Source organism: Callospermophilus lateralis, chromosome 2, assembly GCF_048772815.1.
Source record: "Callospermophilus lateralis isolate mCalLat2 chromosome 2, mCalLat2.hap1, whole genome shotgun sequence".
Lineage (NCBI taxonomy): Eukaryota > Metazoa > Chordata > Mammalia > Rodentia > Sciuridae > Callospermophilus > Callospermophilus lateralis.
The window spans coordinates 183398348-183422931 of NC_135306.1; the positions used below are offsets into that span (position 1 = coordinate 183398348).

Genomic DNA, 24584 nt, shown 5'->3' on the forward strand with positions numbered 1-24584 from the left:
AACAAGCTATTCTTAAATTGAACACTGAATTTCAGTTTTTCTGTGATTACTATCACCATCCCCATCTTTACATTCACTCCCTCCTGTAAAGCACATGTTTTCCAAATGGATTAGGAAATTCACATATTTCATGGGAAGATGATTTCTAAACAACGGAAGGCTTTCAGATAAGACACTTTGACCACTGGATGTCCCAATTTTTTTCAAAAGTCAGATTCATTTTTGTAGTTTGTTATACAGTTACAGAATTGTTAGCTTTCCTGTACTCATATAAAGTCTCTTTAAAAATTGATTTCAACATTAATAAATGTTACCCATTACATAATACCTAAATTTCAAGTTCAAGTTCTCACTTTATAGGTAAATAAACCATAATAAAAACAAAGAAAACTGATTTGTCCATGCTCAGTCAGGAGAAAGTGTCTCTTAGCTCCTAAATTAGGGTTTATATGATAAATTACACAGCCCCTACAGCTCCCCAGGAACATAATCCTGGAAATTTGTATAAGCAAATGGACCCCAAAGTATGTTCTCACCAGAGAAATTAATTGGATAATTTATCAAGTGTGAAAAGAACATTAGAATAGTCTGCACAAATACCCCTTCAGGCCAAATAAATAAGATTAAAATTCAGCATAATAGTCATACAGAAGTATAAAATTAGCTTAAAGTAAGGACTACAATTCCAGTTACAACACACATATCACAAGTTTTCCCAAAGAATTTAACTTGATTAAAGTTGTTCAATTATTTTAGGACTGAGAATTTTTAAGAGAAACCAAACTTGAAGTCTCATTAAAAGCAATGTTTATTAAATGATAAAGCAAATGTAACAAAATGTCATCGTAGAGTCTAGGTGGTTGATGTTCACTAAGTTTTAAACATTTCTGCATGTTTAAAAAATTTCATAATCGAGTACTGGGAGGAAAAAACTGAAAAAGTAACATCTGTGCTTTACCACCTACGGCTTTCATGACAAACAGGCTACCAAACTGGTTATCTGATCTTCCACCCTTGCTTTCACTGAATGCTATTACATATTTGAGTGTGTGTTAAGTGCCAGGCACTGTGCTAAGTACAGGGGACTCAGCACTGACCAGAACGATGTCCATGTCCTATATATATATATATATATATATATATATATATATATATATATATATATACTTTACCTTCTTCTGGGTACCAGGACAGTGAACTGTGGTTACTGTTGCTTTGGTAATTTTCCTGGGAGGACGGAACTATTTGCAGAGCTGCAAATCTCCAGAGCAGAGAAGCATGCCTGACCTCCTTCCCTGTCTTAAAAGGCAGGCCTAGTGTCCTGCTGAGAAAGCATTTTGATGGGAAAAGGAGCACCACATCTCATTCCACAGAACATCTTCCCCATCAAGAATTATTTTTCAGTTTTATTTTATAATAATCTGAATTTTCAGCAAGTGAAGCCTTAAAACATAAAGAAACAGGTGAAATTTTGTGAAACTAGACATCTTCTTCCAAGTGTCTGTCCTTGACTCAAAGTGAAGGCTGTAAAAGAGTGTTAGAACCTGTTGACATCTAGTCAGTTTGGTTTCAAATGATCACCTTTCTGAATATTAGGAATCTGGAAATGCCAACCCATTCTACACACATGATAGCAACTGTGAAACTAACTGTAGCTTATCATGTGAATCTAAACCTAGGAATTTAAAAAGAATATTTCAAAGGAAATGAGTATTTGTTGTTCCTTTTTTCATTTCTTTAAGGCTTTTAGGGAACTAGGTGTGTGTGTGTGTGTGTGTGTGTGTGTGCGCGCACACACACACACACACACACACACACTCAAATCCAAAAAATACCTGATGGTATAATTAGGAGAATTTAGTTGAGGTAAAGAGCTATATTAGTAACCAAATCAAAGAAAAGTACTTCAAAGTCTTAAGTTAGAAAAATCTCTCAAATAATTAAAAACGTTTTTTGGTCCACTCCTTGGATAAAAGAATGGCAAGCATTTGCTCTGCTCTAAGAATTTTAACTGCATTCATAATTCATGGGAATGTTCTTAGTTTACCTGAAACTTACTGGTAAAAAAACAGTAATGGAAAACATAGTATTATACTAGTCACAAAAAATTAATTGCTAGAGATCATCCTATATCTACTTGTCCAACATTCGGGTAAAAACTACTATTTCACTTTCTTCTATTATTCATCCCCCAAATAAAAGTTGAAGCATATTGTAGGAGAGCCAGAAGCTGTCATTGCTACAATAGCCAAAGGATAGTAATAAACTACTAAACTATCAGTCAGCATCCAGACTTATTTTCTAATAGTAAAATGTTTGACTTGGAGCTAATTTCATCCAACATTGGGCTGGACATCTCTGAACAAAGAGGAAATGACTTTAAAAAAAAATTTAGCAATGACCCAGAATAATGCCAAAAAAATGAATATGTTAAAAGACAATTCACAAAAATATAAATGCACAGCCCAAATGCTTGTAGACCAACTGGATGAAACCAGTGTTTGAGTGGGGTAGGAGATTCATAAATTATAAAGATGAACCCAGTTTTTAAAAATATTATTTTAGTTGTCAATGGACCTTTATTTTATTTATTCATATGTGGTGCTTCGAATTGAACCCAGTGCCTCACACATGCTAGGCAAATGCTGTACCACTGAGCCACAACCCCAGCCCCTGAACCCAGTTTTTTAGGTAAAAGCTGTCATTGATTTGATTCTGAGTTGAGACTTGAGAATTCTAGTTGAATGACAAATTGATGATTATTTCTACTCTGCATTTACAATGAATTACTAGCATAAGTTAACTCGTTTGATATAAAATGCCAAAATGTTCATTTTAATTAAGATATGACTTAGTCGACAGACACTAAATTGAAATACAATATTAATCTCAGCAAAGAAAAAAATTAAAGCAATTTTCTACTGGTATAATCCTTACTTAAGTATTATCAATATTCTGTTGTTTAGAACTTAATTTCTTAAAGACAGAATTTTATGATTGGACCTTAGAAGCATCTAGTTCAACTAATTTTATAGATGGGAAACTTGAAGCTAAGAAAAGTTTAAGTTAGCAAAAAACTTGTTTTTAAGACTCCTGAGAGAAAAAAAAAAAAAAAAAACCATAACCAAGCAGGAAATGACTCTTCTTAGTATTTAATGCACAGACTTGCTTTTAATAGAAATTTGACCAGGAAGCTTTTAAATATCATTTCCTTTTTTAAAAGCGGCGGGGCGGGGGGGTGTGATGCTTTGTGGCAACTTAATTTTCTTCTCTGATAAAAGTACATTCATTTAGAAAATGTAAAAAAAAAAAAAAAAATCTAAGAATGCAGAAAGAAAATAAGCCATCAAAAATGTTTACTTCTTTCAGGTTTTTTCTAAGCAAATACAAAAAATGATTGCTGCTTACTTTAAAAATGGAACTTGATAATTATTTATTCACTGAAAAACAATCACAGGAACACCAGTAGCACTTGTTTTTCAACCTAGAGGTGGTGCTACAAATATTCTCAGAAACTGGTTGGAAAGAGATACAAACCACTTAGGCAATAAACTGGTCACTAGCTATGAGCTTGTGGTACTCACATCATACCGAACAAGGTCTTTACTTGACCTTTATTTTCACTCTATAACAAACTCCACAGAGCAAAAGCTCAAAGATGGGGTGGGGCAGGGAGAGAGGGTTGACAAAAACAAAGGGAAAGATCATAGTGACACTTGCTGTTTTTCTGTGAACTGAAAACCAGACTCCTCTCCACAGACAAGCATTCTGCTTCCTCTTGAAATTAAGGCAGATCTTGAATGCCGGCTGGGGGGGCCTCTGATCTGACCTCTTAGAGACCAATACCCTCTCTCTTTACCAGAAACTTCAATCTTGTATAAAACAAGAGTGGATGAATCTTCTTAGATTCTTATAAGCACTCATTTCAGTTTTAGGATTCCCTGAGAACTAGATTCCACTTCTTATACGTATAATTTTATAACAAATATATAATAGTATAAACATCACCTCTCCCTATTAGTCACTTCAATACATACCATAGGATGCCCCCTCAGAACCTGCAGTGGGCTGTTGGACTTAAGTTAACTTGTGATACTACCATTATGACTTCCAACCTTGGTTTAGTGACTATTCACATACCTCCTATGATCTCGTTTAAAAAAATGTTGCTTTTTTGTAGGAAGTTAATTTCATTCCATTTAATTAAACTAAATCAGAGGGTACTGAAAAGGGCTGAAAATTTCTGGCTCATACAGCTTCTATCACCACCAATCTGAACTGTCATAATGGTTGACTAATTGAATCACTTTTACTTATGCTGGGATTTTGTGTATATAAACCACAGAAGCCTTGTGCAGGGCTTTGCATTCACTCCGCACTAAACAGACTAAAAGAGGTATACAGCTTAATGCTGAGCAGTTGGTGTCCATATGGTTCTCAGCATAAACTCTGGAGAAGCTACCACTTTGTGGTAATAGGAAATATATAAGCAATGCAGAATTAAACACTTCAACAGGTTTTATTCACAGATGACATGTTTATACTAAAAAAGTAAGGTTATATTCAGGGTTAAACTAGTCCCTGAATATTCTTAGTTAACATGAGAACTTAAGCTTTCCAGGGATTATGCTTCAAATCCTCTGAAATCTATAAGAAGTCAAATAAAATGAGAACTTCACTCTAGTGCAACAACTCTTCATACTGGCACTAGCACAAGGTAGTAGTGATTCTCACATTTAATATATTATGTACAATAATATAAAAATAAGCTGAAGTTTTAAAGTAAAGTTCATTATTATTAAAAGGTTTGAACTTCCACACTCAACTCTGGGCTTGGTGACAATAAGACACTGGAGTAAATGCCCATGAAAGTACAACAAAGAGGTATACTCATTGATAAAACAGCTGCTGCATGCCACAGGCACTTTAGATATAACATTTCTGAAAAAGCATGGAAGGTGTAGATCCCTAAAAAAAACTGCCTCCGATATTTGTAACAGGAAAAAGTGAGAAGCAACCTCTCTAACAACATTCACTGGTGGGTATTACATCTTTCCTGCTGCGTTTTTGTTTGCATATTATTGAGAACAAGGCAAGGGAAGGCACTGTTTTTTCCATACAGTTTGCTGTTTTAAACAAATGAGGGGGATGCTACACCCCTGCATCTGTACTTCGTGGCTGAAAACCCTCCTTCCGAAGCCCACCCATGTCAAAGCGGGTAGAGACTTCACAACGCACTAATAACGTATCATCCTTAATGAAGGTTCTCTGTCTTAGGGCTTCCAGGTGCATAAAAGTTACATAGCCAAAACCTTTCGGGTTCCTGGCGATTGTGGGCCGCTGGAAGGCAAGCAGCTCTGGTTTGGCATCCATTATTTCTTCATGGTTTTGCCTTATAGGTGCTTCAGACTGATCCAGAATCGTAAGGCGTATTGTACCTTGGAAGGGCCAAGGCAGGTGGCTATCATACTCTCCTTGCATTGTGTGGACAAAGAGTGAGATGTAGTTTGCACAACGCTGAGCAGTTGGTAATTGAAGATGCAGACGCATACACAATTTATATCCAGGTTTGCCTGTGTAGAATCCAGGACTATGAATGACCACAGGTTTCTCCTCTTCTTGCGATTTCAAGTGCATCCCAAAGTTACCAATCTTCCAAATATAAATCCCATTGCATTGTTGTGCTTCAATTTCAGCAACTTTGTCTTCAAGGGTTCTAATAGTCCGTTTGAGATCGCTTACATACATACTCTGAGTTTCCATTTTAGCAGTCAGCTCCCGGATTTGATGGTCCTGTCTTACAAGGCGACCCTCTAACTGTTGAATGATTTCCTGGAAATTTTCAATTTCTGGGCGATACCCAGAAGGCATCTGGGATGGAGAGGCAGCATCGAAAGCAAGATTTAAACTATGAACAGCCTGGGCCAACATTCTCATGTGTAACTGGGTATTCTCTTGCAGGTGGCGAGCCAAGTGATTCCTTTGCATCTAAAAACCAAACACAAGCCTTAGGTGGGAACAGACACTGTTAAAGACTAGGAAAGGACCTGGCCAAGACAAATAAGAGGCTTTTACATAGTGTCAATATTTCCCTGCATCCTCTACAAAGTTGTAGAGGGAAGTAGAGGATCCTTTGCCTTCACCAGATTCTTAATGAGATGAACGCTGCTCTGAGTGCACTAAAAAACTGAGACTACCTGATGAACACACTTGGCTAAATCTTCATCCCAACTACAAAAATGTCAGTATCCATACCTACCCTCCTCTACTGACTCAAGAGATGACTCTCCTCTTATCCAAGATGAATGTTCCACCTGTGCTCTAATGGACACCCAGCCCTTTTTAACACCTCAGAGATTTTACTAAGTCATCCCCTTTCTCCTTTATCTCCAAATGTTCTCTTCCTCTAACCCCTTCCCTCAGAATATAATTATTAAAATCTTTCCCATTAGGAAAACTAGATGAACCTCGCTATTGATTTTATGTCTTCTTCTAGTTCACAGCATTTTCTCCTCTTTCCTTTAAAATTTAATCATGGCAGTCTACTGTAATGTCCCCAATTCCTTATTTGTAATACGAATCTACTGCCAACTGGAATCTTTGCTGTCTCCATACTATTATTCTAAGATCATTAAAAACATCCTGTTGTATGAAAAACATTTATGATACAAAAATTGTTATTATAAGAAACTGTGTATACCATAGAAAATATAGATTAGAAAGAAAATGTTATATATATCTCCCTAACTTAATATTTTGATGTATTTTCAAGTCCTTTTCTTCATGTACATGAATACAGAACTTTTCCACAAAATATAATCATACCAAATACCATTTTACTTTATCTTTTCAATTATTAAATGTATGTTTATTATAAATAAATAAATAAATAAATAAACAAACATACAGAAAAGCCAAAGTATAATTGCACTCTCCAAAGAATGGCTTTTCATAAACTGTGATTTATGTTAGAAATCCAATATTCCTGATCAATAGTCTCAAAGCTACTCTGGGAGACCATAACAATACTTTCTTCTTGTCTGGTTCACCTATTTCTAGTACTGTTCACTACACTCACTTTTGTTTCTCTTGTCTTCTTGAACAAATTTTTTTTTTTTTAATTCTGTCAAGATTTAGCCCAAACATCACGTTTTTTTCATGTCTGTCTAAATGCTTTAAGCATTGGTAAGTGTGCTTTTGCTTCTGTTCACAGCATCAGTACTTAGCTTTATTATATAATTTATCATGCTGTTTTATAAACATGTACATTCCTGTTGAGACTGTCCACTAGACTACATAACTGAATATTTCTGATTTATATTTAAGAATTCAAAGGAAAAAGAAAACTTACTTTTTCATGGCAACCGAAAGTACTGAAAGAACATGGGATTGGGGCCGTTGGACAGTCTAGATCATAATGATTAGGCATCTGAAAATCAAAACAAAGGCTGAAAACTGTTTTTCCCTGCAGAGGATGTTCTAGCTGAATGAGATTACATTTAAAAAGAAATTTGTTTCACCTAAACAAAACTATGTATTGCCTTTGGGTCATAATGGAAGAGTTAAAATGTTATAGAACCCTGTAGTCCACAAAGATTAAAACAAAAATACTTCAAAAAGTCAGAGAGAAATAAAATATCAACATCTCATAATACAACACACCCTACAAATTCACTAAAATTCACTTCATAAAAGGCATTTTATTCCTATTGTTGGGAATTGGCACCCTCTAGTGGCACTTCCAAGAAAAAACCACCTTCTGACAACTACAACTGCAAACTAAGACTCTATGTGGTCTAGGCCATACTAAGGACCAAGGAACTGCACACATTAAAGTCACTGACTAGACCCGTTAATTCCCTCATGATCACCTTTCATACATTTCTTACATTTTGTTAACCTGGGCATATCCTAGCTATACTGAAGGACTCAGATGTTAGAAAGTAAAAGCACACTGTTAAAAGCTCTAAAGAAAGTCTTAAATTTGGGGACTCAAAAGACATATTCTTTAGAACATGATCCATTACAGAATAATATTTTTAAAAGTAGTGTCAAATTTTCTTTAGAAATTTCAGTTTTGCTATAGTTTAGATAAAAGGGCTAATTAATGACACAGCCAGGATCAAATCCTAGGTTTTCTGATGCTTCTTACTATAAAATATTTTCTTACATTTAATTTTATTTTTGCTGAGTTTTAAATGTGCTACACGGTTTCTTTCAATATTAAAAGAGAGCAAAGAGGAAAACCAGGGAGGTGGGACTTCAAAAGCAAAATGATGTTTAACACCTTTGAACTAGTTTTCTTAAAAAGAAACTAAGGGACTCAATTAACAGACAAATGGAAAAATTTAATCAAGGTCTTGCCTGCTTCTACTTTGTAAGTTAATCAACAATGATCTCTGGGTACACAGATTTCATGGGCAAATATGTTTAGTGACTAATATTAATATTTTGTGGGTAAACTCTCCGAATGTCAGAAAATAGCAATCAGATGGAATTTTCTTTATTAATAATCAAAATATATACTTTTCTATTATAACTGCTAAATCTGATGATACTCCATTAGTGGCCTCATGAACAACTGAACAGAGGGGCCATAAATTCTGAAAATTTAAAAATCTTCCTATATGCTTCGGGGGCTATGAATAAATGTTCTGCTACCAAACAGGATTTGCTTTCTTTTGTTTCATTATTCTCACTTATTCTTTCAGCCAGTCCCTGGATAACTATGATCCTCATTTCAGTGTGTATATATGCATTTCTTTCTTTAAATGTGGACCCTTGCTATTATGTTAACGACCTAGGAATTTTTGGCACTTTAGAAGTACTGAATGTTTTACTCTTTTGGAAGTGTTTATTAATTTGGGGGTGGTGCTAGGGATTGAATCCATCAACTTGCATGTTAGGCAAGCACTCTGTCATTAAGCCATACCCCCTGGCCCAATTACATTAATTCATGTGAAAAATGAAAAATTTCTGCACAATTCTAATACTTCTACAATGCATACTGATTTTGCCTTACTGATTTAAATTATCAATTAAAAAAATAACACTTCTTTAAGCTATTATGGAAATACTAGTTTATGAAACAGAATTATTATACCTGTTCTCTGATGAGCATGGTATTGCAGTATTCACAGATGACATTTGCCAAAGGACAGTTCTGGTCATGTATCTGAATGTTATCAGAGAAATACAAGAAAAGCATGAGAAAATTTGAAAAAATTTTTGTAAAAAGTGATTTTTTTTCCACTATGCACAAATTAAGGACATTAATTTGTATAAAGCAAAAATGTGCAAAACATATATAAAGGATACTTATCCCTTTTACTAGTATAATGAGTTTCATTCATCATTCCAGCTCTTTCAAAGAATATGGTAGTACTTCCTTTTAACCCAAGGCAGACTATCTATAACTAGTTGGATATCATCTACCAATGCTATAAAAGGCAATCTTTCAAGTTTTTAGCAGCAGCATGACCATTTAATTAAAATTCTTGTCAGTGCCGTTAAAGAACAAATGCATTATCAGGGCATGAGGCTCTAGTACCTCAGAAGGGTGAGCCTTGTTTTCTAGAATACAATGATTTTAATTTAGGTGATGTGTTGAAGAATAATTAAAACTTTCAGGTTAACTTCATCTAATTTACTCAGGTTTTGGAAGGAAATGTCAATTCGCTCAAAATATGACTGAGACTTCTACATTTTTAGCAAATTAGCTGACTTTTTTGGGAATATTTCAACTAAGTATAATATACTTGATCTGCTAAGGGAAGTAAGAAAAATTATAACACAAATTTATAAGAACTGAAGTTTAAGGAACTAAGTATTAGTTATAAAAGAACATAAAAGTTATAAGTAGGTTATTTCAATAATATAAAGGATAGGGATCAAGAATTAGGATTTCAGTGTTGATTTTGATATTGACAACATAATATAAAACTATTTAATCTAGTTTCCAAAAGAAAAAAAAAAAAAAACTGCCCTGTTATCATGATGTTGTCAGGCGCAGTGAAATTTCTTTTTAAAAGTGAACTTTTTAATTGAAATAACACACATACTGAAAGTGAATAAAATAACACACTGGGTTATCAGCTATGGAACACACTTGTGAAATTTAATTTATTCTTCATAATAGTTGTAGAATAACTTCTTTTTCTTTTGTAAAATAATTTATATAGTCTTATATAGTAGCCATTCTACTTGTTTGTCTACAATCAGAATGGTCATCAAAATACATAAAAATGAACAGTCAAATAGCATAAGCCTTTTCTAGTGACTTGTCACTTGCAGATCTACAATAGTAGTAACTAGCATAAATAATGTTTTCTAAGAAAGACATGTAAATATAAACTCCATACATATTAATAATGATTTATCTAACTTTCATTTCTTCCTTAAAAATCAATTTTCTAAAAATTGATAGAATAGACCGAGTTGTAATTGTATCCTAGTCTATTGCTACCTCCCTCAGACATACACTTAAAAAATTGTTTTAAGAAGTAGTGGAGTTAATATGTGCAATAGGAACTACCGGTTTGTGTAAATGGATGCTCTGACTATTGGCAACATTCAACAAAATTATTGCTTATTCTCCAAAGAATATTGGGAGTTCTCAATCCTCAAAAACAGGGGGAAGACAACTAAGTACTTGCTCTGTGACTGAGTTTTCTATAAGAATTTAATTAATTAAAGACTGTTTAATTTTGTGATCCTTTTTAATGTTCTTGGTCAAATATACGGATAATCTAGTTTTGGCTATTAAAAACAAAACAAAACAAAAAAAGAAAAAAAGAAGTAGTGGAATTAACAAATCCAAATTAGTACATGCCTCTTTGTCTTCAAATGCCATGGATACAGCACAGTTTACACAAGAAACCTGTCTCCTCGGACAATCCTTAAGGATGTGAATATTAAATTGGCATTTTTGGAAGGCACGCTGGCATTGTGGACAATTCATAAGAGCAAACTCACAATGTGCTTGATGATCCTGTAATATAGGAAAAAAAATAATTGATTACTATTTGCTATTCCTGAAGAATTTTTTTAAAGATAATTTCTTCTAAGAATATACCATTCTCTTTTATATAGCTGGCTACTGAACCTATATAATCCAACATAAACCACAGAAACATTCACAATATGAAGGACTTAATGAGTTTTTTTCAAATGATGGTGTGGGCTGAATGTTTATAAAGGGAATGTGAATTCTCAAGTTCATACATTCAATTAGGGAAAAGAGGATTTCTAGATTAGCAATTTAGTAATTTTAAAAGGGCTACTCCTTCAAAAAGTGCTAAGTAAAAGGGGGCAGGATGCAAATCTGTTTTAAACATTTAACTTCAAACAGAACATTAAGAATAATTTTTGATAAAAATCTGCAAGCTAAGAATTTATTTATTTTATATGAGAAAGATCAGTAAAGCAGAGGTAAGAAACAGAAAGAGGGAAGAAAAAGGGGAAGTACTGAATTAGAACAAATTATATTCCATGCTTGTATAATTATGTCAAAATGAATCCTAATATTATGTGTAGGGCTAGGGTTGTGGCTCAGAGGTAGAGCGCTCGCCTACCATGCGGAAGGAACCAGGTCCGTTCCTCAGCACCACATAAAAATTAAATAAAAAGATATCGAGTCCACCTATAAATAAAAAATAAATATTAAAAAAAATTATGTGTAACTAAATTGAACTAATTTAAAAATAATTGATTTATTTGAATTTAAAAGTAAATTCTTTTATTATCTGATTGCTTCAGTTAATCTGAAACTATAGAAGCATTTCATTTGGTGCAAAATTTAACCAAAAAACTTGCAGTTTTTTTTTTTTTTTTTTAATTACAGAATAAAAAATTTCTGGTTTCTGCTTCAAAGGATTAGTAAGAACTTGGCAAGAATTTAACCAATTATTATATGGTAGGTACTGGCAATACAGATAAACACAACAAAGTTCCTACTCTAGAAACTGACTTGCATACATGCTAACAGCTAGAAAATAAGTTTAATACCTCGAGATGCCTCAGTTCCATTTTGTGCAAACAACCTTCATTTGGACACTTTACCGTAAGAGAAAGAATCTCTCGTTTTGCAAAATTGTCAGGAAAGAGTTGATTTTCCAGCAGTATTTCATTGTCAACTGGACATTTGTGACCTGCATCCCTAAAAGAAACAAGATACATACAACTAGTAGATTTAAACATTCACATTAGAAAAACTAACTTTAATTCCTTTAATTCACTTTTGGCTGTACTGGGGGATTGAACCTAGGGCTTCATGAATGTTAGGCAAGCACTCTACCACTGAGCTATATCCTCAGACTCCTTTACCTAGAGAGAAGGTCTCACTAAACTGCCCAGGCTGGCCTTGAACTTCTGATTTTTCTGTCTCAGGCTTCCACTCAGCTGGGATTACAGGCATAAACTCCCATGCCTGGATTTGAAAAGTTCTCTTATGGACAGCTTATTAACTATTATTTTATAAAATAAGTATTATTATTTTGCAGTACTAGAGATCAAATCCAGGGCCTTGTACATGCTAAGCAAGCACTCTACCATTGACAAACTAGCTATTGATAGGTAATCAAAAGCCAAACTAGCTTCCAAAGTACAGGTAGACTGTGGGACAAATTCCAGCTAAATAATCAGAATAATTAATTGAATAAAAATATTTTAATGGCATAAAATGAAGTCAAGTTAAGAATGCAAATTTTGACAGTTTGGCTGGCCTCTGTTCTGTCAACACCTATAGAGTATACTTGTAAAATGGAATATGCTGTTCACAATACTTAAAACATGTCTTCGGTATACTGCTCAAGTCATAAGCAAAAATATAACCAATTAGCAATATCCTCATGAAGCCTCACTTTAAGGTTTAATCCAAATCAGTCACTATGACATTTGAGCTGAAGGGAACAAAAGATTTCCTTTATTTGTACATACATGGTGCAGTGCAGTAGAGAGTTAAAGAACCTCTATATCCTGCTTCCCAATGTTTTTGTGTTTTGTTTAAGTGTCATTCCCCTTTAACTTTTTGGAATATCTCAATCCTCAATCACAAAATGTGATGGGTCAAGTAGGCCACAGAAGCCTTATCAATCACTCAAACATTTGGTGAATTCCTTTATATGCTCAACAGTGCTAGTTGCTGTACTAGGAAAAAAGTTCTGTTGTCAAGAGACTTTGAATAAAGGTGAAAGACAGCTGAATTTTTGGAGCCTCTCTTGGATTTTACAATGTTATTATTGTACCATTGAATATACTCTGAGAGCATAAGAGGCCACGAATAAATTTACTGAAACACATGCGTCAAACCTAAAGCAACTTATCTAATAAAAAATTAAGATGAACCTTACAAAATAAATTGAAAACCTTTATCCACTATATTAGCAAGGATTCCAAAAGAAAATGAAATTAGACTGAAATGCATTATGATTCCTTCAATGACTATACCCCATGAGGAATTTCAGAGCAGTTCCTTTAAGAATATTGGAGCCAAGTGGCCACTTCTAGTTTAGAGGGAAACAGGGGAGGAGAAAACCTCACATTTCCTTCTGTGGGTTTTACCTTCTTTTAGACCACTGTCTCACTACTTTCATAAATATTCTGCTATTAAAAATCTGCTTAAGATTAGCTACCTTCTTGGGCATGAGTTGCACCTGATAAAATACTGCACATTTCTACCTACAGGAAAATCAACAATTCAAAATATGGTAACATTTTTACCTAAGTACAGTATAAATTTAAAAATCTTAATAAATAGAATAATGGTTGAGTGTTTTTTTTTTTTTTTTTTTTTAATGGTTGAAAGATCTTTATTTTTATTTATTTATTTATTTATTTGTATGTGGCACTGAGAATTGAACCCAGTGCCTCACACATGCCAGGAAAGTACACTACCGCTGAGCCCCAGCCCCAGCCCCTGGTTGGGCCGTTTTAAAGCTGTTATCCTATATACCCCAAGCCAGTGGTCTCAACCAGGGGCTATTTTGCCCACAAGAGACAGTGCATCTCACAGCTGGATAAGAGGGGACACTACTATCCAGTGGATACAGATCAGGCATATAGCTAAATATCCCACATCAAACAGGACCTTCTTCCACAGCAAAAATTGTCTGGCCCAAAATGTCAACAGTGTCAAGACTGAGAAAACCTACTCTAAATAGATTTTATAAATTCAACATTGGACAATACACCACCCTCTAAAATTGAGAAAAGAGACACACTCCCATGTAACTTAAATTGAGCTAAGTACTGAGAATGGATATAGTTACCTTAATTTCAAATTTTATAGAAAAGCTGGTATAGAACTTGAGAAATAAAAATTTATGAGTCTAATAGCCAGAGATGGACTAACCTACTTAGGAAATATAACTAGATGGCTATCTATTGAAGAACACAAATCTCCTCTTCCACCTTTTTTGTCCTGCATTAAAATCCTTAGTCACCTAAAGATATTCTCATTTACCTGTCAACTTTTACTCTCAAGGAGGTTACCTTCAATTGGGCAAGCAGATAACAAATGCTTAAATTATCTGATGTCTTAGATGGTAAAAGTGCTTAGGTAAAAAGAATGAGAAGTATGGCCAAGAAGGAAGACCAGGATTGTTGGAGACAAGTAGGTAGAGGCATGATGTGGCATAAACAGTGTGTCCAGCAAACCTATGAGAGAATGGTATTTCAGGCAAATGGACAGAGTTAAAGAGTTAGCCATAGCAAGAAAGTTCTAAGCAAAGAGAACAGCTAAAGCAACTCACTAAGGAAGAAGCATGCTTGACATGTTCAATGAATGGCAAAGGAGAAATAAATGGAAGGAAAGTGAGCACAGTAAAGAGGAGAAAGAAAATGAATCATGGGCCTATCATACATGGTCTTCTAAGGACTTTGACTTTTACCCTGTATCTGCCGCAATGTTCTGAGCAGAGGTGACATCATCTAACTTATTTTACTAGGTTCATTATGGGTGCTATAATGAGACAGGGAAAAGACAAGAGTAGAAGCAGGAAGACCTGTTAAAGCTGATGGTGATTCAGAAAGGTAGTGTCAGTAAGGCAGTAAGAAGGGATTAGATTATGGACATATTATGAAGGCATAGCCTTCAGTTAATACTTGCTTTAAAAATACTGGTTATGGGCTGGGGATGTGGCTCAAGCAGTAGTGCGCTCACCTGGCTTACATGGGGCACTGGGTTCAATACTCAGCACCATATTAAAAAATAAAATAAAGATGTTGTGTCCACCGAAAACTAAAAAATGAATATTAAAAAATTCTCTCTCTCTCAAAAAAAAATACTGGCTACTTCACAGTTGCTGAGAGAAATCAGGTAAACAAAAATTTAACATGGCTAAAACCAGAATAACCAATCACTTACAGAATCAGCATTCTTTATATGGTTTAGATTATCATACTTAAGCATAATTTACAGTACATCTTAAAAGCATCCAGTCATCCCCTAGTCTACATTAGAATAGTTTTAAGCTATTTACTTTCTTATTTATCTGAAGGTCAGGGGAATGGAAGAAACAGAAATTAACTTTTTGCATCACTGTAGGAGGTGGGATACGAATCTCTCAATTTTCTGTTCATTGCTTTTTTTTTTCCTAAGTAGCCTTTTATGTGTAAGAAGATTCCTAAGTAGCCTTTTATGTGTAAGAAGATTCTTGGGATGGCCTGTGTTCTATGTAATACTGTTCTTTGCTTTTGGTTCTGATATAGGGTACCATTCTTTCTTATGTTCACATACCTTATGGATTTGATGATGCAGGCTTTGCAGAACCTATGGCCACATGGTGTTTGCACTGCTTCCCGTAAGGCCATCAGGCAGATAGGGCATTCATACTTGCTTTCCAGAGGTGGGTCAAACTCTACGTCATATCCCTGGATCTCTTCCATAAAGGAGCTGGAGAGATTTCCTGTGCTGGCACTTCCACTCACACTGTCATCTTTGATTGCAGTGCTACAGGAGTTGGCCATGGCAGCACAACAGTTACTTTCAGACTGGCTGGATCCACAGCTGTTTTCACAATTTAACAGACTCATAGTAACTTGTTAATTGTCCTGCAAAAATAGCAAGGAAAAAAATGCCTTAACATGCATACACACACATCTCATAGCTTCTCTATGCAAGTTCATATACATCAGCTATGTTAATGTTATTTACAAAATAACTCCTAAGGTGCTTTGAGCTTTGCTTCATGACTACTATTTCTAAGTTATCGGATTCTCTCCTTCAAAAAATATATATCATCATCTGTGTAAAGCACTTGTAGTACACAAAGCCTGGGTCCTTTAAGGAGTTCACAACATAGTTGAATGAAAATATCAGGTTAAAAAAAGAAAATCACTTCAATTGTAATACCCCTATATCATATTATCAGCACATGTCTATTTCCTGTGACTAAGAAGTTTAATTTTCATTAGCACAAGCCAATTCATATTAATAGGTGTTCATTAAGCATCTGTTAAAGGCCTTAATCATGTTGAAGTTCCTTCAAGTATCTTAAATTGAAGAGAATAGTGTGGTTAGCAGGACAGTGATTGAACAGCAGTATACAAAGATCAACTATTCATGCACCCCTACTGGATGTGTAATTTAGGGCACGTTTAAACTTATTTAATGTTTGGATCTGGATTTCTTCTTCTAAATCCAAAATTCTATGAAATTTTAAAACTCTATTTCCAAATGCTCGAGTGAGGGGTTTTCTACTATGTAGAAAGAATGGAATTTTTTAGAAAAGTATGTCTATGTCCTCTTACCTTCAGTCAGATCAAGTGACTATGCTTCATTATTAATGACTGGAAAAACAAGTGAGGTTTCTTTGCCAATGGAAAACTTACCACTTTCATGAGCAGCTTTCAAGTTTTAAACTGCTATGGTACTTACATAAGAAGCTAATATCCAAAAGTAATTCACAGCTCATGTAACCAGGTCTATTTTAGGTAGTTACCCTTGAGGGTAATATATGCCAGATAAGCTCTAGAAGCAGAATGCAAGCTCTAGTCAACATAGTAGACAAATATCCCCACGAATATCTCACTTTTATACAAAAATTGTGCCTATCATTTTGCTACACAGAGAGTTAGGACACTAGTCCTCAATCTTTTTACCAGTACCAACACCTTATTTGCCTCTAAGATTTCAAGTACCATATGATGAGAACCTACAAAGGATAAGGCACAATTCTGGCTGAAGAGGAACTCTTTTCTTCCAATCACTTGGTGTACAACTTGGGCAAGTTATATAACTTTTCCATGCTTCAATTTCCTCATTTGTAAAATAGAATTAACAATAGGAACCACCTGAAAGTTATTGCTAAGATTAAACGTGTTATGTGTAAACCACTTAGAACTGTGCCTAGAAATGCATGTGTTATTATTTCATACGGTTTTATGAAGTATTTTATTGCCTCCACTTATCAAGGCGGAAACTATGAAGCTTTAAAACGTTAAGTAATTTGCCCAACATTACCAAATTAGCAAGTAACAGAGTTGGATCATACCCCAAGCCTACCTGACCCTGGAAACTGTGCACTTCGCACTACATCATGTTTATCTGCGTTTTGACAATGAAATAGCATTTAAGATTTATTGCCCTTTTCTTTAATTACACTGAACTGAGGTGTTGACCATAACTATCACACACAAGCTCTCCAGCATTATTACACTGAGTTGATAGTTTCAAAGAACTATCAAAGAAACTTAGCATTTTGTTTTACTTACTTTTGAAATATTTTTTGAAAAATTAAAAATAGTTCTCAAAGCCTTATTATTTCTAATATGTACTCCTAGGGAAGGCTCAGAGTGAAAGAAAGGTAGGACTGCAAGATGCTGGCAAAAGGCAGAACTAATCATGTATGAGTCCTAAGATGGAGTCGAAGGCCGCCTTTGTGCCCATTCGGATTTGAGGACAAATGACAGTTATGCCACACTAGGAGTATATTCTTTGTTATTTCCCTTCTCATATATCTATTGTGTCTAATTACTTTCTTAGGTAAATTTCCTAGAAATTGGGTCAAACGGTATTTAACTTTTGAAGTTTTCTGATAGGTAATGTTGGTTATCTGAAAGATATTGAAGACTCTCTAATTTTTCACTCTTACAAAGTATATATGAGAGCCCATTTTCTATATCTTTTACCCCTCTACCCAAAGGAACTCTGTTCTTCCCTAGCCCCCTTATTGTGAATCAGCATTTGTATATCAGTAAAATTCAGTTTATTGATAAGTCTATATACTACCTTCTTCTTATCCAATTTAAAAGACTCAAAGATCATTAGATTTGAAGAGACCTTTTATATTTTATAGCTAATGCATTCCTTTTATAGCTAATGCAAACCTGTCTAATCAGTCACAATTCCTTAAAAGGAATGCCACTGTGGAAATGCAGACATTAAAGTGCACATTCTTAAAACCTCTGGATGACACCCAATTACTTTCACATTATGTTCCATGCTTTAATAAGCAACAGATTTAAAAGCTTTATATCTTACAAATAAGCTTTTGCCGATAGTTGCCAGCTTAATCTACAGTATATAGTCTCATGTAACTACACTGCAAAGTAAAAATTAGGCTAAAAATGGTATTTTCAGTGCCTTTTGATATTTTTATGTTTATTTCCTCTTTGGCAAGTTAAAATATTTTTTCCTTTAGTTTTTATATTTTGCAATGACCTAAATGAAAACCACTTTTCTAATTTAACTACAATGAATAGCTATTTTTAATTAAAACTATAAAAGTGACTTGAGTCTGCTGTAGAAATGAAGATAATATGCCATATATACAGAAAATATCACACTCCATTAAGATTCCTTTAAATCTCATTCTGTACCACAAGGATCCACTTCTTGAGCTATTATGAAAACAGGCTTGAGATACGCTAACATAAGCATGAATTAACATGCCTTTGTAAAATAAGTATTTTACAGCTCCTTTTCTACTTATTATGTGGTTTTTATGTAAATGATTAGAGGAGGATGAAACAAAGTTTCAAATGTTCCTTAACTTGTATGATAAGAGCTTCCTGACTGCCATTCTCTTTTTGCAGTTGGGAATCTAGTTTGGTTAAGTACTGCTTAATTAAATGCTGTGGAATGTTAACCTTTGCCAACTTATTTCAACTGCAAAATGAATACATATTGAAATTACCCTTTTCATAAATCATGGTTTAAATTCACCTATTAGTATTTGGGCATATACAATCTAAAAAGAATACTATTACATGTTTTGGGGTAAAGGGACAGGGGTGATCCACCAAAACCTGTTCCTCTGAGATGAACAGATGCTAATGGGAGAAATGTGTGTATCTAAATAAATCAACAAGTTATGACCTGAATGAGTCAATTACAAGTCAAATGAAATTCATACATGGCTATGTATTCATAAAGTAAAAACCATGTAAAAGAAAATACTAACAAATTACCTTCAATTTGTTCCTAACTTTAGACACAGGAAATATTTACCAGCTCCTTAAAATTTATTTCTAAAATACAGAGTTGAAATGTGCTGCAATGACCAAAATATGATACAAAAACAATTGCTCTTAAATTTTTAATCCCAATTCAACTTGCATCTCTCCTCTTGGACACTATTTTCCAAGAGGCAAGGATTTGGACAATTTCATTCACAGTCCAAGTTGCCAGAAATTTACCAAGTACCCATGTTACTCTGCTGAAATATTGTCATGAACACAGTCCACTGAGATTGAAAGTCCGATCCTTGTAATCATCACATGGGCAACCAATGCCTTAAACACATTCTTTCCTTGAGTCACAGGCCACAATGTCCTTAACCCATTTGAGATTCTAACTTTTCTAACCTCAAAATTAGAAAAGCCCCCTATCTTCTCTGGTATCAAAGGAGAATGGATAAAATGCCAGCAGTCAAGTTCACAAGGCCACCAGAATTTCTTTATAAGGTTTTTTTTTTTTTTTTTTTTTTTTAGATCTGTGTAGCAAGACAGACAGTAATCTGCTCTTGGAGAAACAAACACTATACATTCAAGCTGCTAGTACTTTAGGTGCTTTCTGTTCACATTCAAGATAGTCCTAACTCTCGCTGGAGTTCCCCTAAAGCCAAATACTAGGAACAGCTTTATCAACCCAGAGCCTGGAACAATCGTACAACTAAGGAGTGCAGGGGCGGGGAGGAAATATTCGTGTCATCTGAATCTTTTTTTTTTTTAACTTGCTTCCTGGGACCTTAATAGAGTTTAACAGGGAATCCAAGACTAGATTTCCCATGATGGTGACACAGGAAGTCGCCGGGAATTTAAAAAAAAAAAAACAAAAAAAACAAAAAAAAAAAACTTTAATATTTTAAGCTGGTAACATCTCTGAAGGACGGGAAAATCCAAGAGGCAATTTCCTTTTCTGGGAAGGGAAAAACGCGAGGTGAGGGGAAGCAGGGCAGAGGAAGTTGGCTTGGGGTTCCCTCCTGGGAGTGGAGCGAGGGCGAGGAGGTGGGGAGGCGCGGGGACGGGAGGCGTCCCGGACCCGTGGGGAGTGAGGGACAGGAGACTGGCGGCCCGGGGGAGGGTTCCCAGAAGGGGACTGGGGACTAGGGGGGCCTGGAGAGAGGCGTCTGCGACCGGTGGGGAGCAAGAGGACGGGAGATTGGGAGAAGAGTCCCCCAAGGGGATGGGGAGCTGGGGGAGAGGCCCCCTGCCCGTGAGGAGCCAGGGGACAGGGGACTGGAGTTAGGCGTCTCCGATCCGTGAGGAACTAGGGGTGTGGGGGGTTTGAGAGATGCGTCCCCGAGCCGTGAGGAGCAAGGGGCCGGGGGCGTCTCCCCGATCTGCGAGAAGTGAGGCCCCGACCGTCAGGAGCGGACATCGGAAACAGACTCACCGCTCGAGCTCTCTGGGCCGTCGAACAGGGAGGGCAGGGCTCCAGCCCCGCCGCCCAACTCCGCTCTGCCTAGGTGCGGAGAGAGGACAGATGCAGCGCTCCGAGGCGGGACGGCCCGCAGGCCAATCTCCAGGGCCGAAGGCCGCCGCGTCCGCGGGCCGCCGGGAGCCCCAGCCCCAGCCTCTGACGCCGCTTTCTTCCGCCTTCTCCGCCGGCTAAGGGCTAAGAGAGTCGTGGAACGCGCGGGTAGACAGAGCGTCGGAGTATCGCGAGCGCGCCCCCTGGCGCCAGTCCTCCACGGCGCGAGCTGCTGCGCAGGCGCGGGGCAACTCCAGCTGTCAATCCGCAGCACTCAGGTTTCGCTTTCCTCTTGCTTGGTTGTCCCTTCTGGAAATTCCTTACATCATATTTCGGAACTGGTGTGTGTGTGTGTGCGCGCGGTGGTTGTGGTGGTGGTGGTGTAAATTATCAGTCTCGGAGTAACTGATTTGTTGAGCAGCACTGAAAGCAATATATCCCAAACTATATTTTCGTAGCCTTCTATCAAAGTCCTTCTCTGGGGCGGGGGGTGGTTTCCAACTCCCAACTGGGTTAGTTCACTTGGCCTTCGGAAATTATTTGATCCCTCCCCAACTCCACCTTCCTTGCCCAGGTAGTATTCCAAATAGGTAGAGCACTCTATTAATCACATGACCTTTCCCCTTGATGTAGTCTAGGGGAGTCAACCCAAGCATGGAACTTTTCTTTGAAATTGCTGCCAACTACACTAGCCTGTTCTCTGTCAAGTCATGGGAAAGCTATTTTGAACTCCCTGTTTAACTGGACGCAAACGACTGTGGAATGTGACTGGAACGTTGCAAGAGGTACGCAAAAGATTTTCAACCATCACTGTAAATTTGGCTCATCCTTCTTCCACCTCTTAGGGGAGGTATTACAGGGTAGTGGTCATGTGTCCATACCCTGAAACTAGAATGCTTGCTCAAATTCAGTTTCTTTTTCCCTTTATAAACTGATTTTAGATTAAGTAACAATTTGCATTTGCTTCAATTTTCTCATCTCATATTAACCCATTTTGTCCCAAATATGGAATGCATATAAAAGCTTATATAATGTAATATATATGTACAACATAATTCTCAATATGTAATATACCTATAAAATAAGAATACAATTATGATAATATTAATATAATATTTATAAGAGCTAGATTATGATCTCCAGCCTATTTCAATGTCCCTGTGTCAATTTCACTGAAATCTTTGTGGAATTGAAAACACAGGATTTAATAGGTTATCCTAAGGATAATATTAAGGCTGTTGTATGGAATAAGTAAATATATGTCAATAAATGATTTCAAATTATCTAGGAAATCCTATGTGCTCAGTAACTATTAGCAATATTGTATTTCCTGGTTTTTGACTGCCAATATTCATTAGAAATTCATATCTTTTCAAGACAACAATCTGTGATTATTTCTCAGACTCAGTTGCCCCCTTTTTTAAAAGAATGTATTTTAAAATATTTGTTATAAAAAATACGAGTTACACAAATTATGTGTTCATCACCCAGTTTGAGAAATGAAACATTGCCAGTAGAATTGCCAGCCCCTGTATGTTTGTCTCCAGTAACTTCCCTTATAAAAATAAATCCCTTAAGGGATATAGAAGAGATCGTTATATGAAATTGGGACATAGAGAAAAGGAAGAGCAAGGGAGTCAAACTTCCCTCTGCTTTTTAGTGTGAGCTCTAGAGCAAATTAAGTAGCCTTCTGAGCTTCAGTTTCCGAAATCATAAAAAGGATGATTATGTCTACAGGATCAACCAAGAAAAATGTATATGAAACAACCCAGTATGAGGCTTTCAAAAAGATGAAATGTTCTGTGTGTATTTCTTTACACTGTTTTCACAAGTGTCCTTGAGGGGCCTTTTCCTACTTCTACAAATCCTATTTATTTTTTCACCATCTTACATGTAAAAAAAAAGTATCTTAGGATTCAGGCATGGCCTGGGCAACAGGAAACTTCAGTTCTCTGTCTGCTTTCAATCAGGCAGGGTCATGAGACAAGTTCTTGCTCTATGAGCAGGCAGTGGAATGAATGTTTGTCATTTATAGGTCAAAACATTTGATTTTCATTGCAATACTCTGTTCCTTGTGTTCAACCACAGAAACCATGGGACAGCAATAATAAGGAAGCAGAAGGGCACTAAATTGCTGCATCGAGGGAGATAGCCTTGGAAGGTCAACCAGTCTGCCTTGAACTAATATGATCAGAAACAAATCTGTGTTGCTTTAAGCCTTGGAGATATTTGGGTTTTCTTTTCTGCAGCATAACCCAACTTATTATGCAGAGTTCCCTCTTGAAGTCTTTTCTCATACTAGGAATCAGAATACCAAAATTGTACTTCTGGTTCTGCTTCTTATTAAAATTGTAATCGGGTCAAGTGTCCTCATCTATAAGGTTGGAATAAAATCTACCTTGCTTTCTTTTCAGAGCTCAAATGAGACCATATGGGAAGATGCTTTCCAAAATAGGAAGTACTGTACGGATGGGAGGAATTGCATATTTTAACTAGGAGAGTTACCTGATATTGGTTTAACAACCACAATGCTCCGGTTTCCTGGAGTGCTGCTAATTTTTAAATATTGGGTTCAAGTGTTCTATGAGTAAATAAAGTAAGTACAAAACACAGCCACAATTTATCATGCTTGGATTGCTGTTTTTCACATTCTGCTTGAAAAATGAAACAGGTCACACATTAAAAGATTTGTGGGGGTAGGGTTGGGAGGGTGAGAGATTTTTTTTCCCATTTGGATAAATGAGATGGCTTTCTAAGAGTTGAATTATAAAATTGACACAGTTCATTAGTTCAAGAGATATTTATAGACCAACCATTATATGTGTGTGGTAGCCAGCCTTGAAGATCATATTTATGCCCACTTATAATCCCCCCTCCACAATGAATAGAGCTGATACATTAATCAACCGACTGTTGTGGAAATGTCATAATGTGACTTCCTAGGTTAAGTTGTAGAAGAGATTGGCTTGTTCTCTCTAAATTATTCACTCTGAGGGTAGCCCTGTGCTGTCCTGAGGATACCTAAATATCCCTTTGGATGAGGAACTGAGCCCTCCTGCCAACAGCCAGAGGATTGCTAAAGCCCTATAAGTGTGCCCTCTTGGAAGGCGATCTTCCAATCAAGCCTTCAAATGACTGCAGCAGCTGCTGATATGGTAACTGCTACCTCATGAGAGATCCTCAGCTAGAATCACCAGCTAAGCTGCTTCTGAATTCCTGACCTACAAAAGGTGCGAGGTACTAATTATTTGTTGTCTTATGCTTTTAAATTCTGGATGATTTATTCTTCTGTCACAGATAATGAATAGAACATATTGCCACACACAGAATGTGTACAGCCCAAGAGATATAGTGCTGGATAAAATAAACCAGACTTGTTCCTCCTGGGACATGGAGAGACAGAACATATGATAAACAAATGAGATAATGTCAAATAGTGAACAAATGCCGTGGAAAGGTCTGGAAGTTCAGAAATCCTGAGACAAAAGTGTGCCTTTTAGAGTATTTAGAGATAGCCTCTTTGGGAAGGAAAGATTTGAACTCAATGATGGTTTCTTCATGCCAACACCCTTAAGCAGAGTGATCAAGGCAGAGGGAACAGCGATTGTGAAGTCCATAAAGCTGAAATGAGCTTACTTTGTCAGGATCTATCAAGTTGGTGCAGCTGAAG

At 36.2% G+C, this 24584-nt stretch overlaps 1 protein-coding gene and 1 long non-coding RNA gene across 2 annotated transcripts; one reads left to right on the forward strand and one right to left on the reverse strand.

Annotated features, from left to right (window-relative positions):
- Nucleotides 1-322: 322 nt before the first annotated feature.
- Nucleotides 323-21045, reverse strand: Traf6 (TNF receptor associated factor 6). Its single transcript, XM_076847063.2, has 7 exons — nucleotides 20837-21045; nucleotides 15737-16050; nucleotides 12007-12157; nucleotides 10832-10990; nucleotides 9104-9175; nucleotides 7352-7429; nucleotides 323-5988 (listed from the first exon to the last, which is right to left on the reverse strand). The coding sequence occupies exons 2-7, from the start codon at nucleotides 16030-16032 to the stop codon at nucleotides 5152-5154; spliced, it is 1593 nt and encodes a 530-aa protein (XP_076703178.1). The 5' UTR covers nucleotides 16033-16050; nucleotides 20837-21045; the 3' UTR covers nucleotides 323-5151.
- Nucleotides 21046-21155: 110 nt separating this feature from the next.
- LOC143391595 (uncharacterized) lies at nucleotides 21156-23526 on the forward strand. Its single transcript, XR_013090287.2, has 3 exons — nucleotides 21156-21255; nucleotides 21548-21699; nucleotides 23329-23526. It is a non-coding gene; the product is annotated as an uncharacterized LOC143391595 (long non-coding RNA).
- Nucleotides 23527-24584: the final 1058 nt, after the last annotated feature.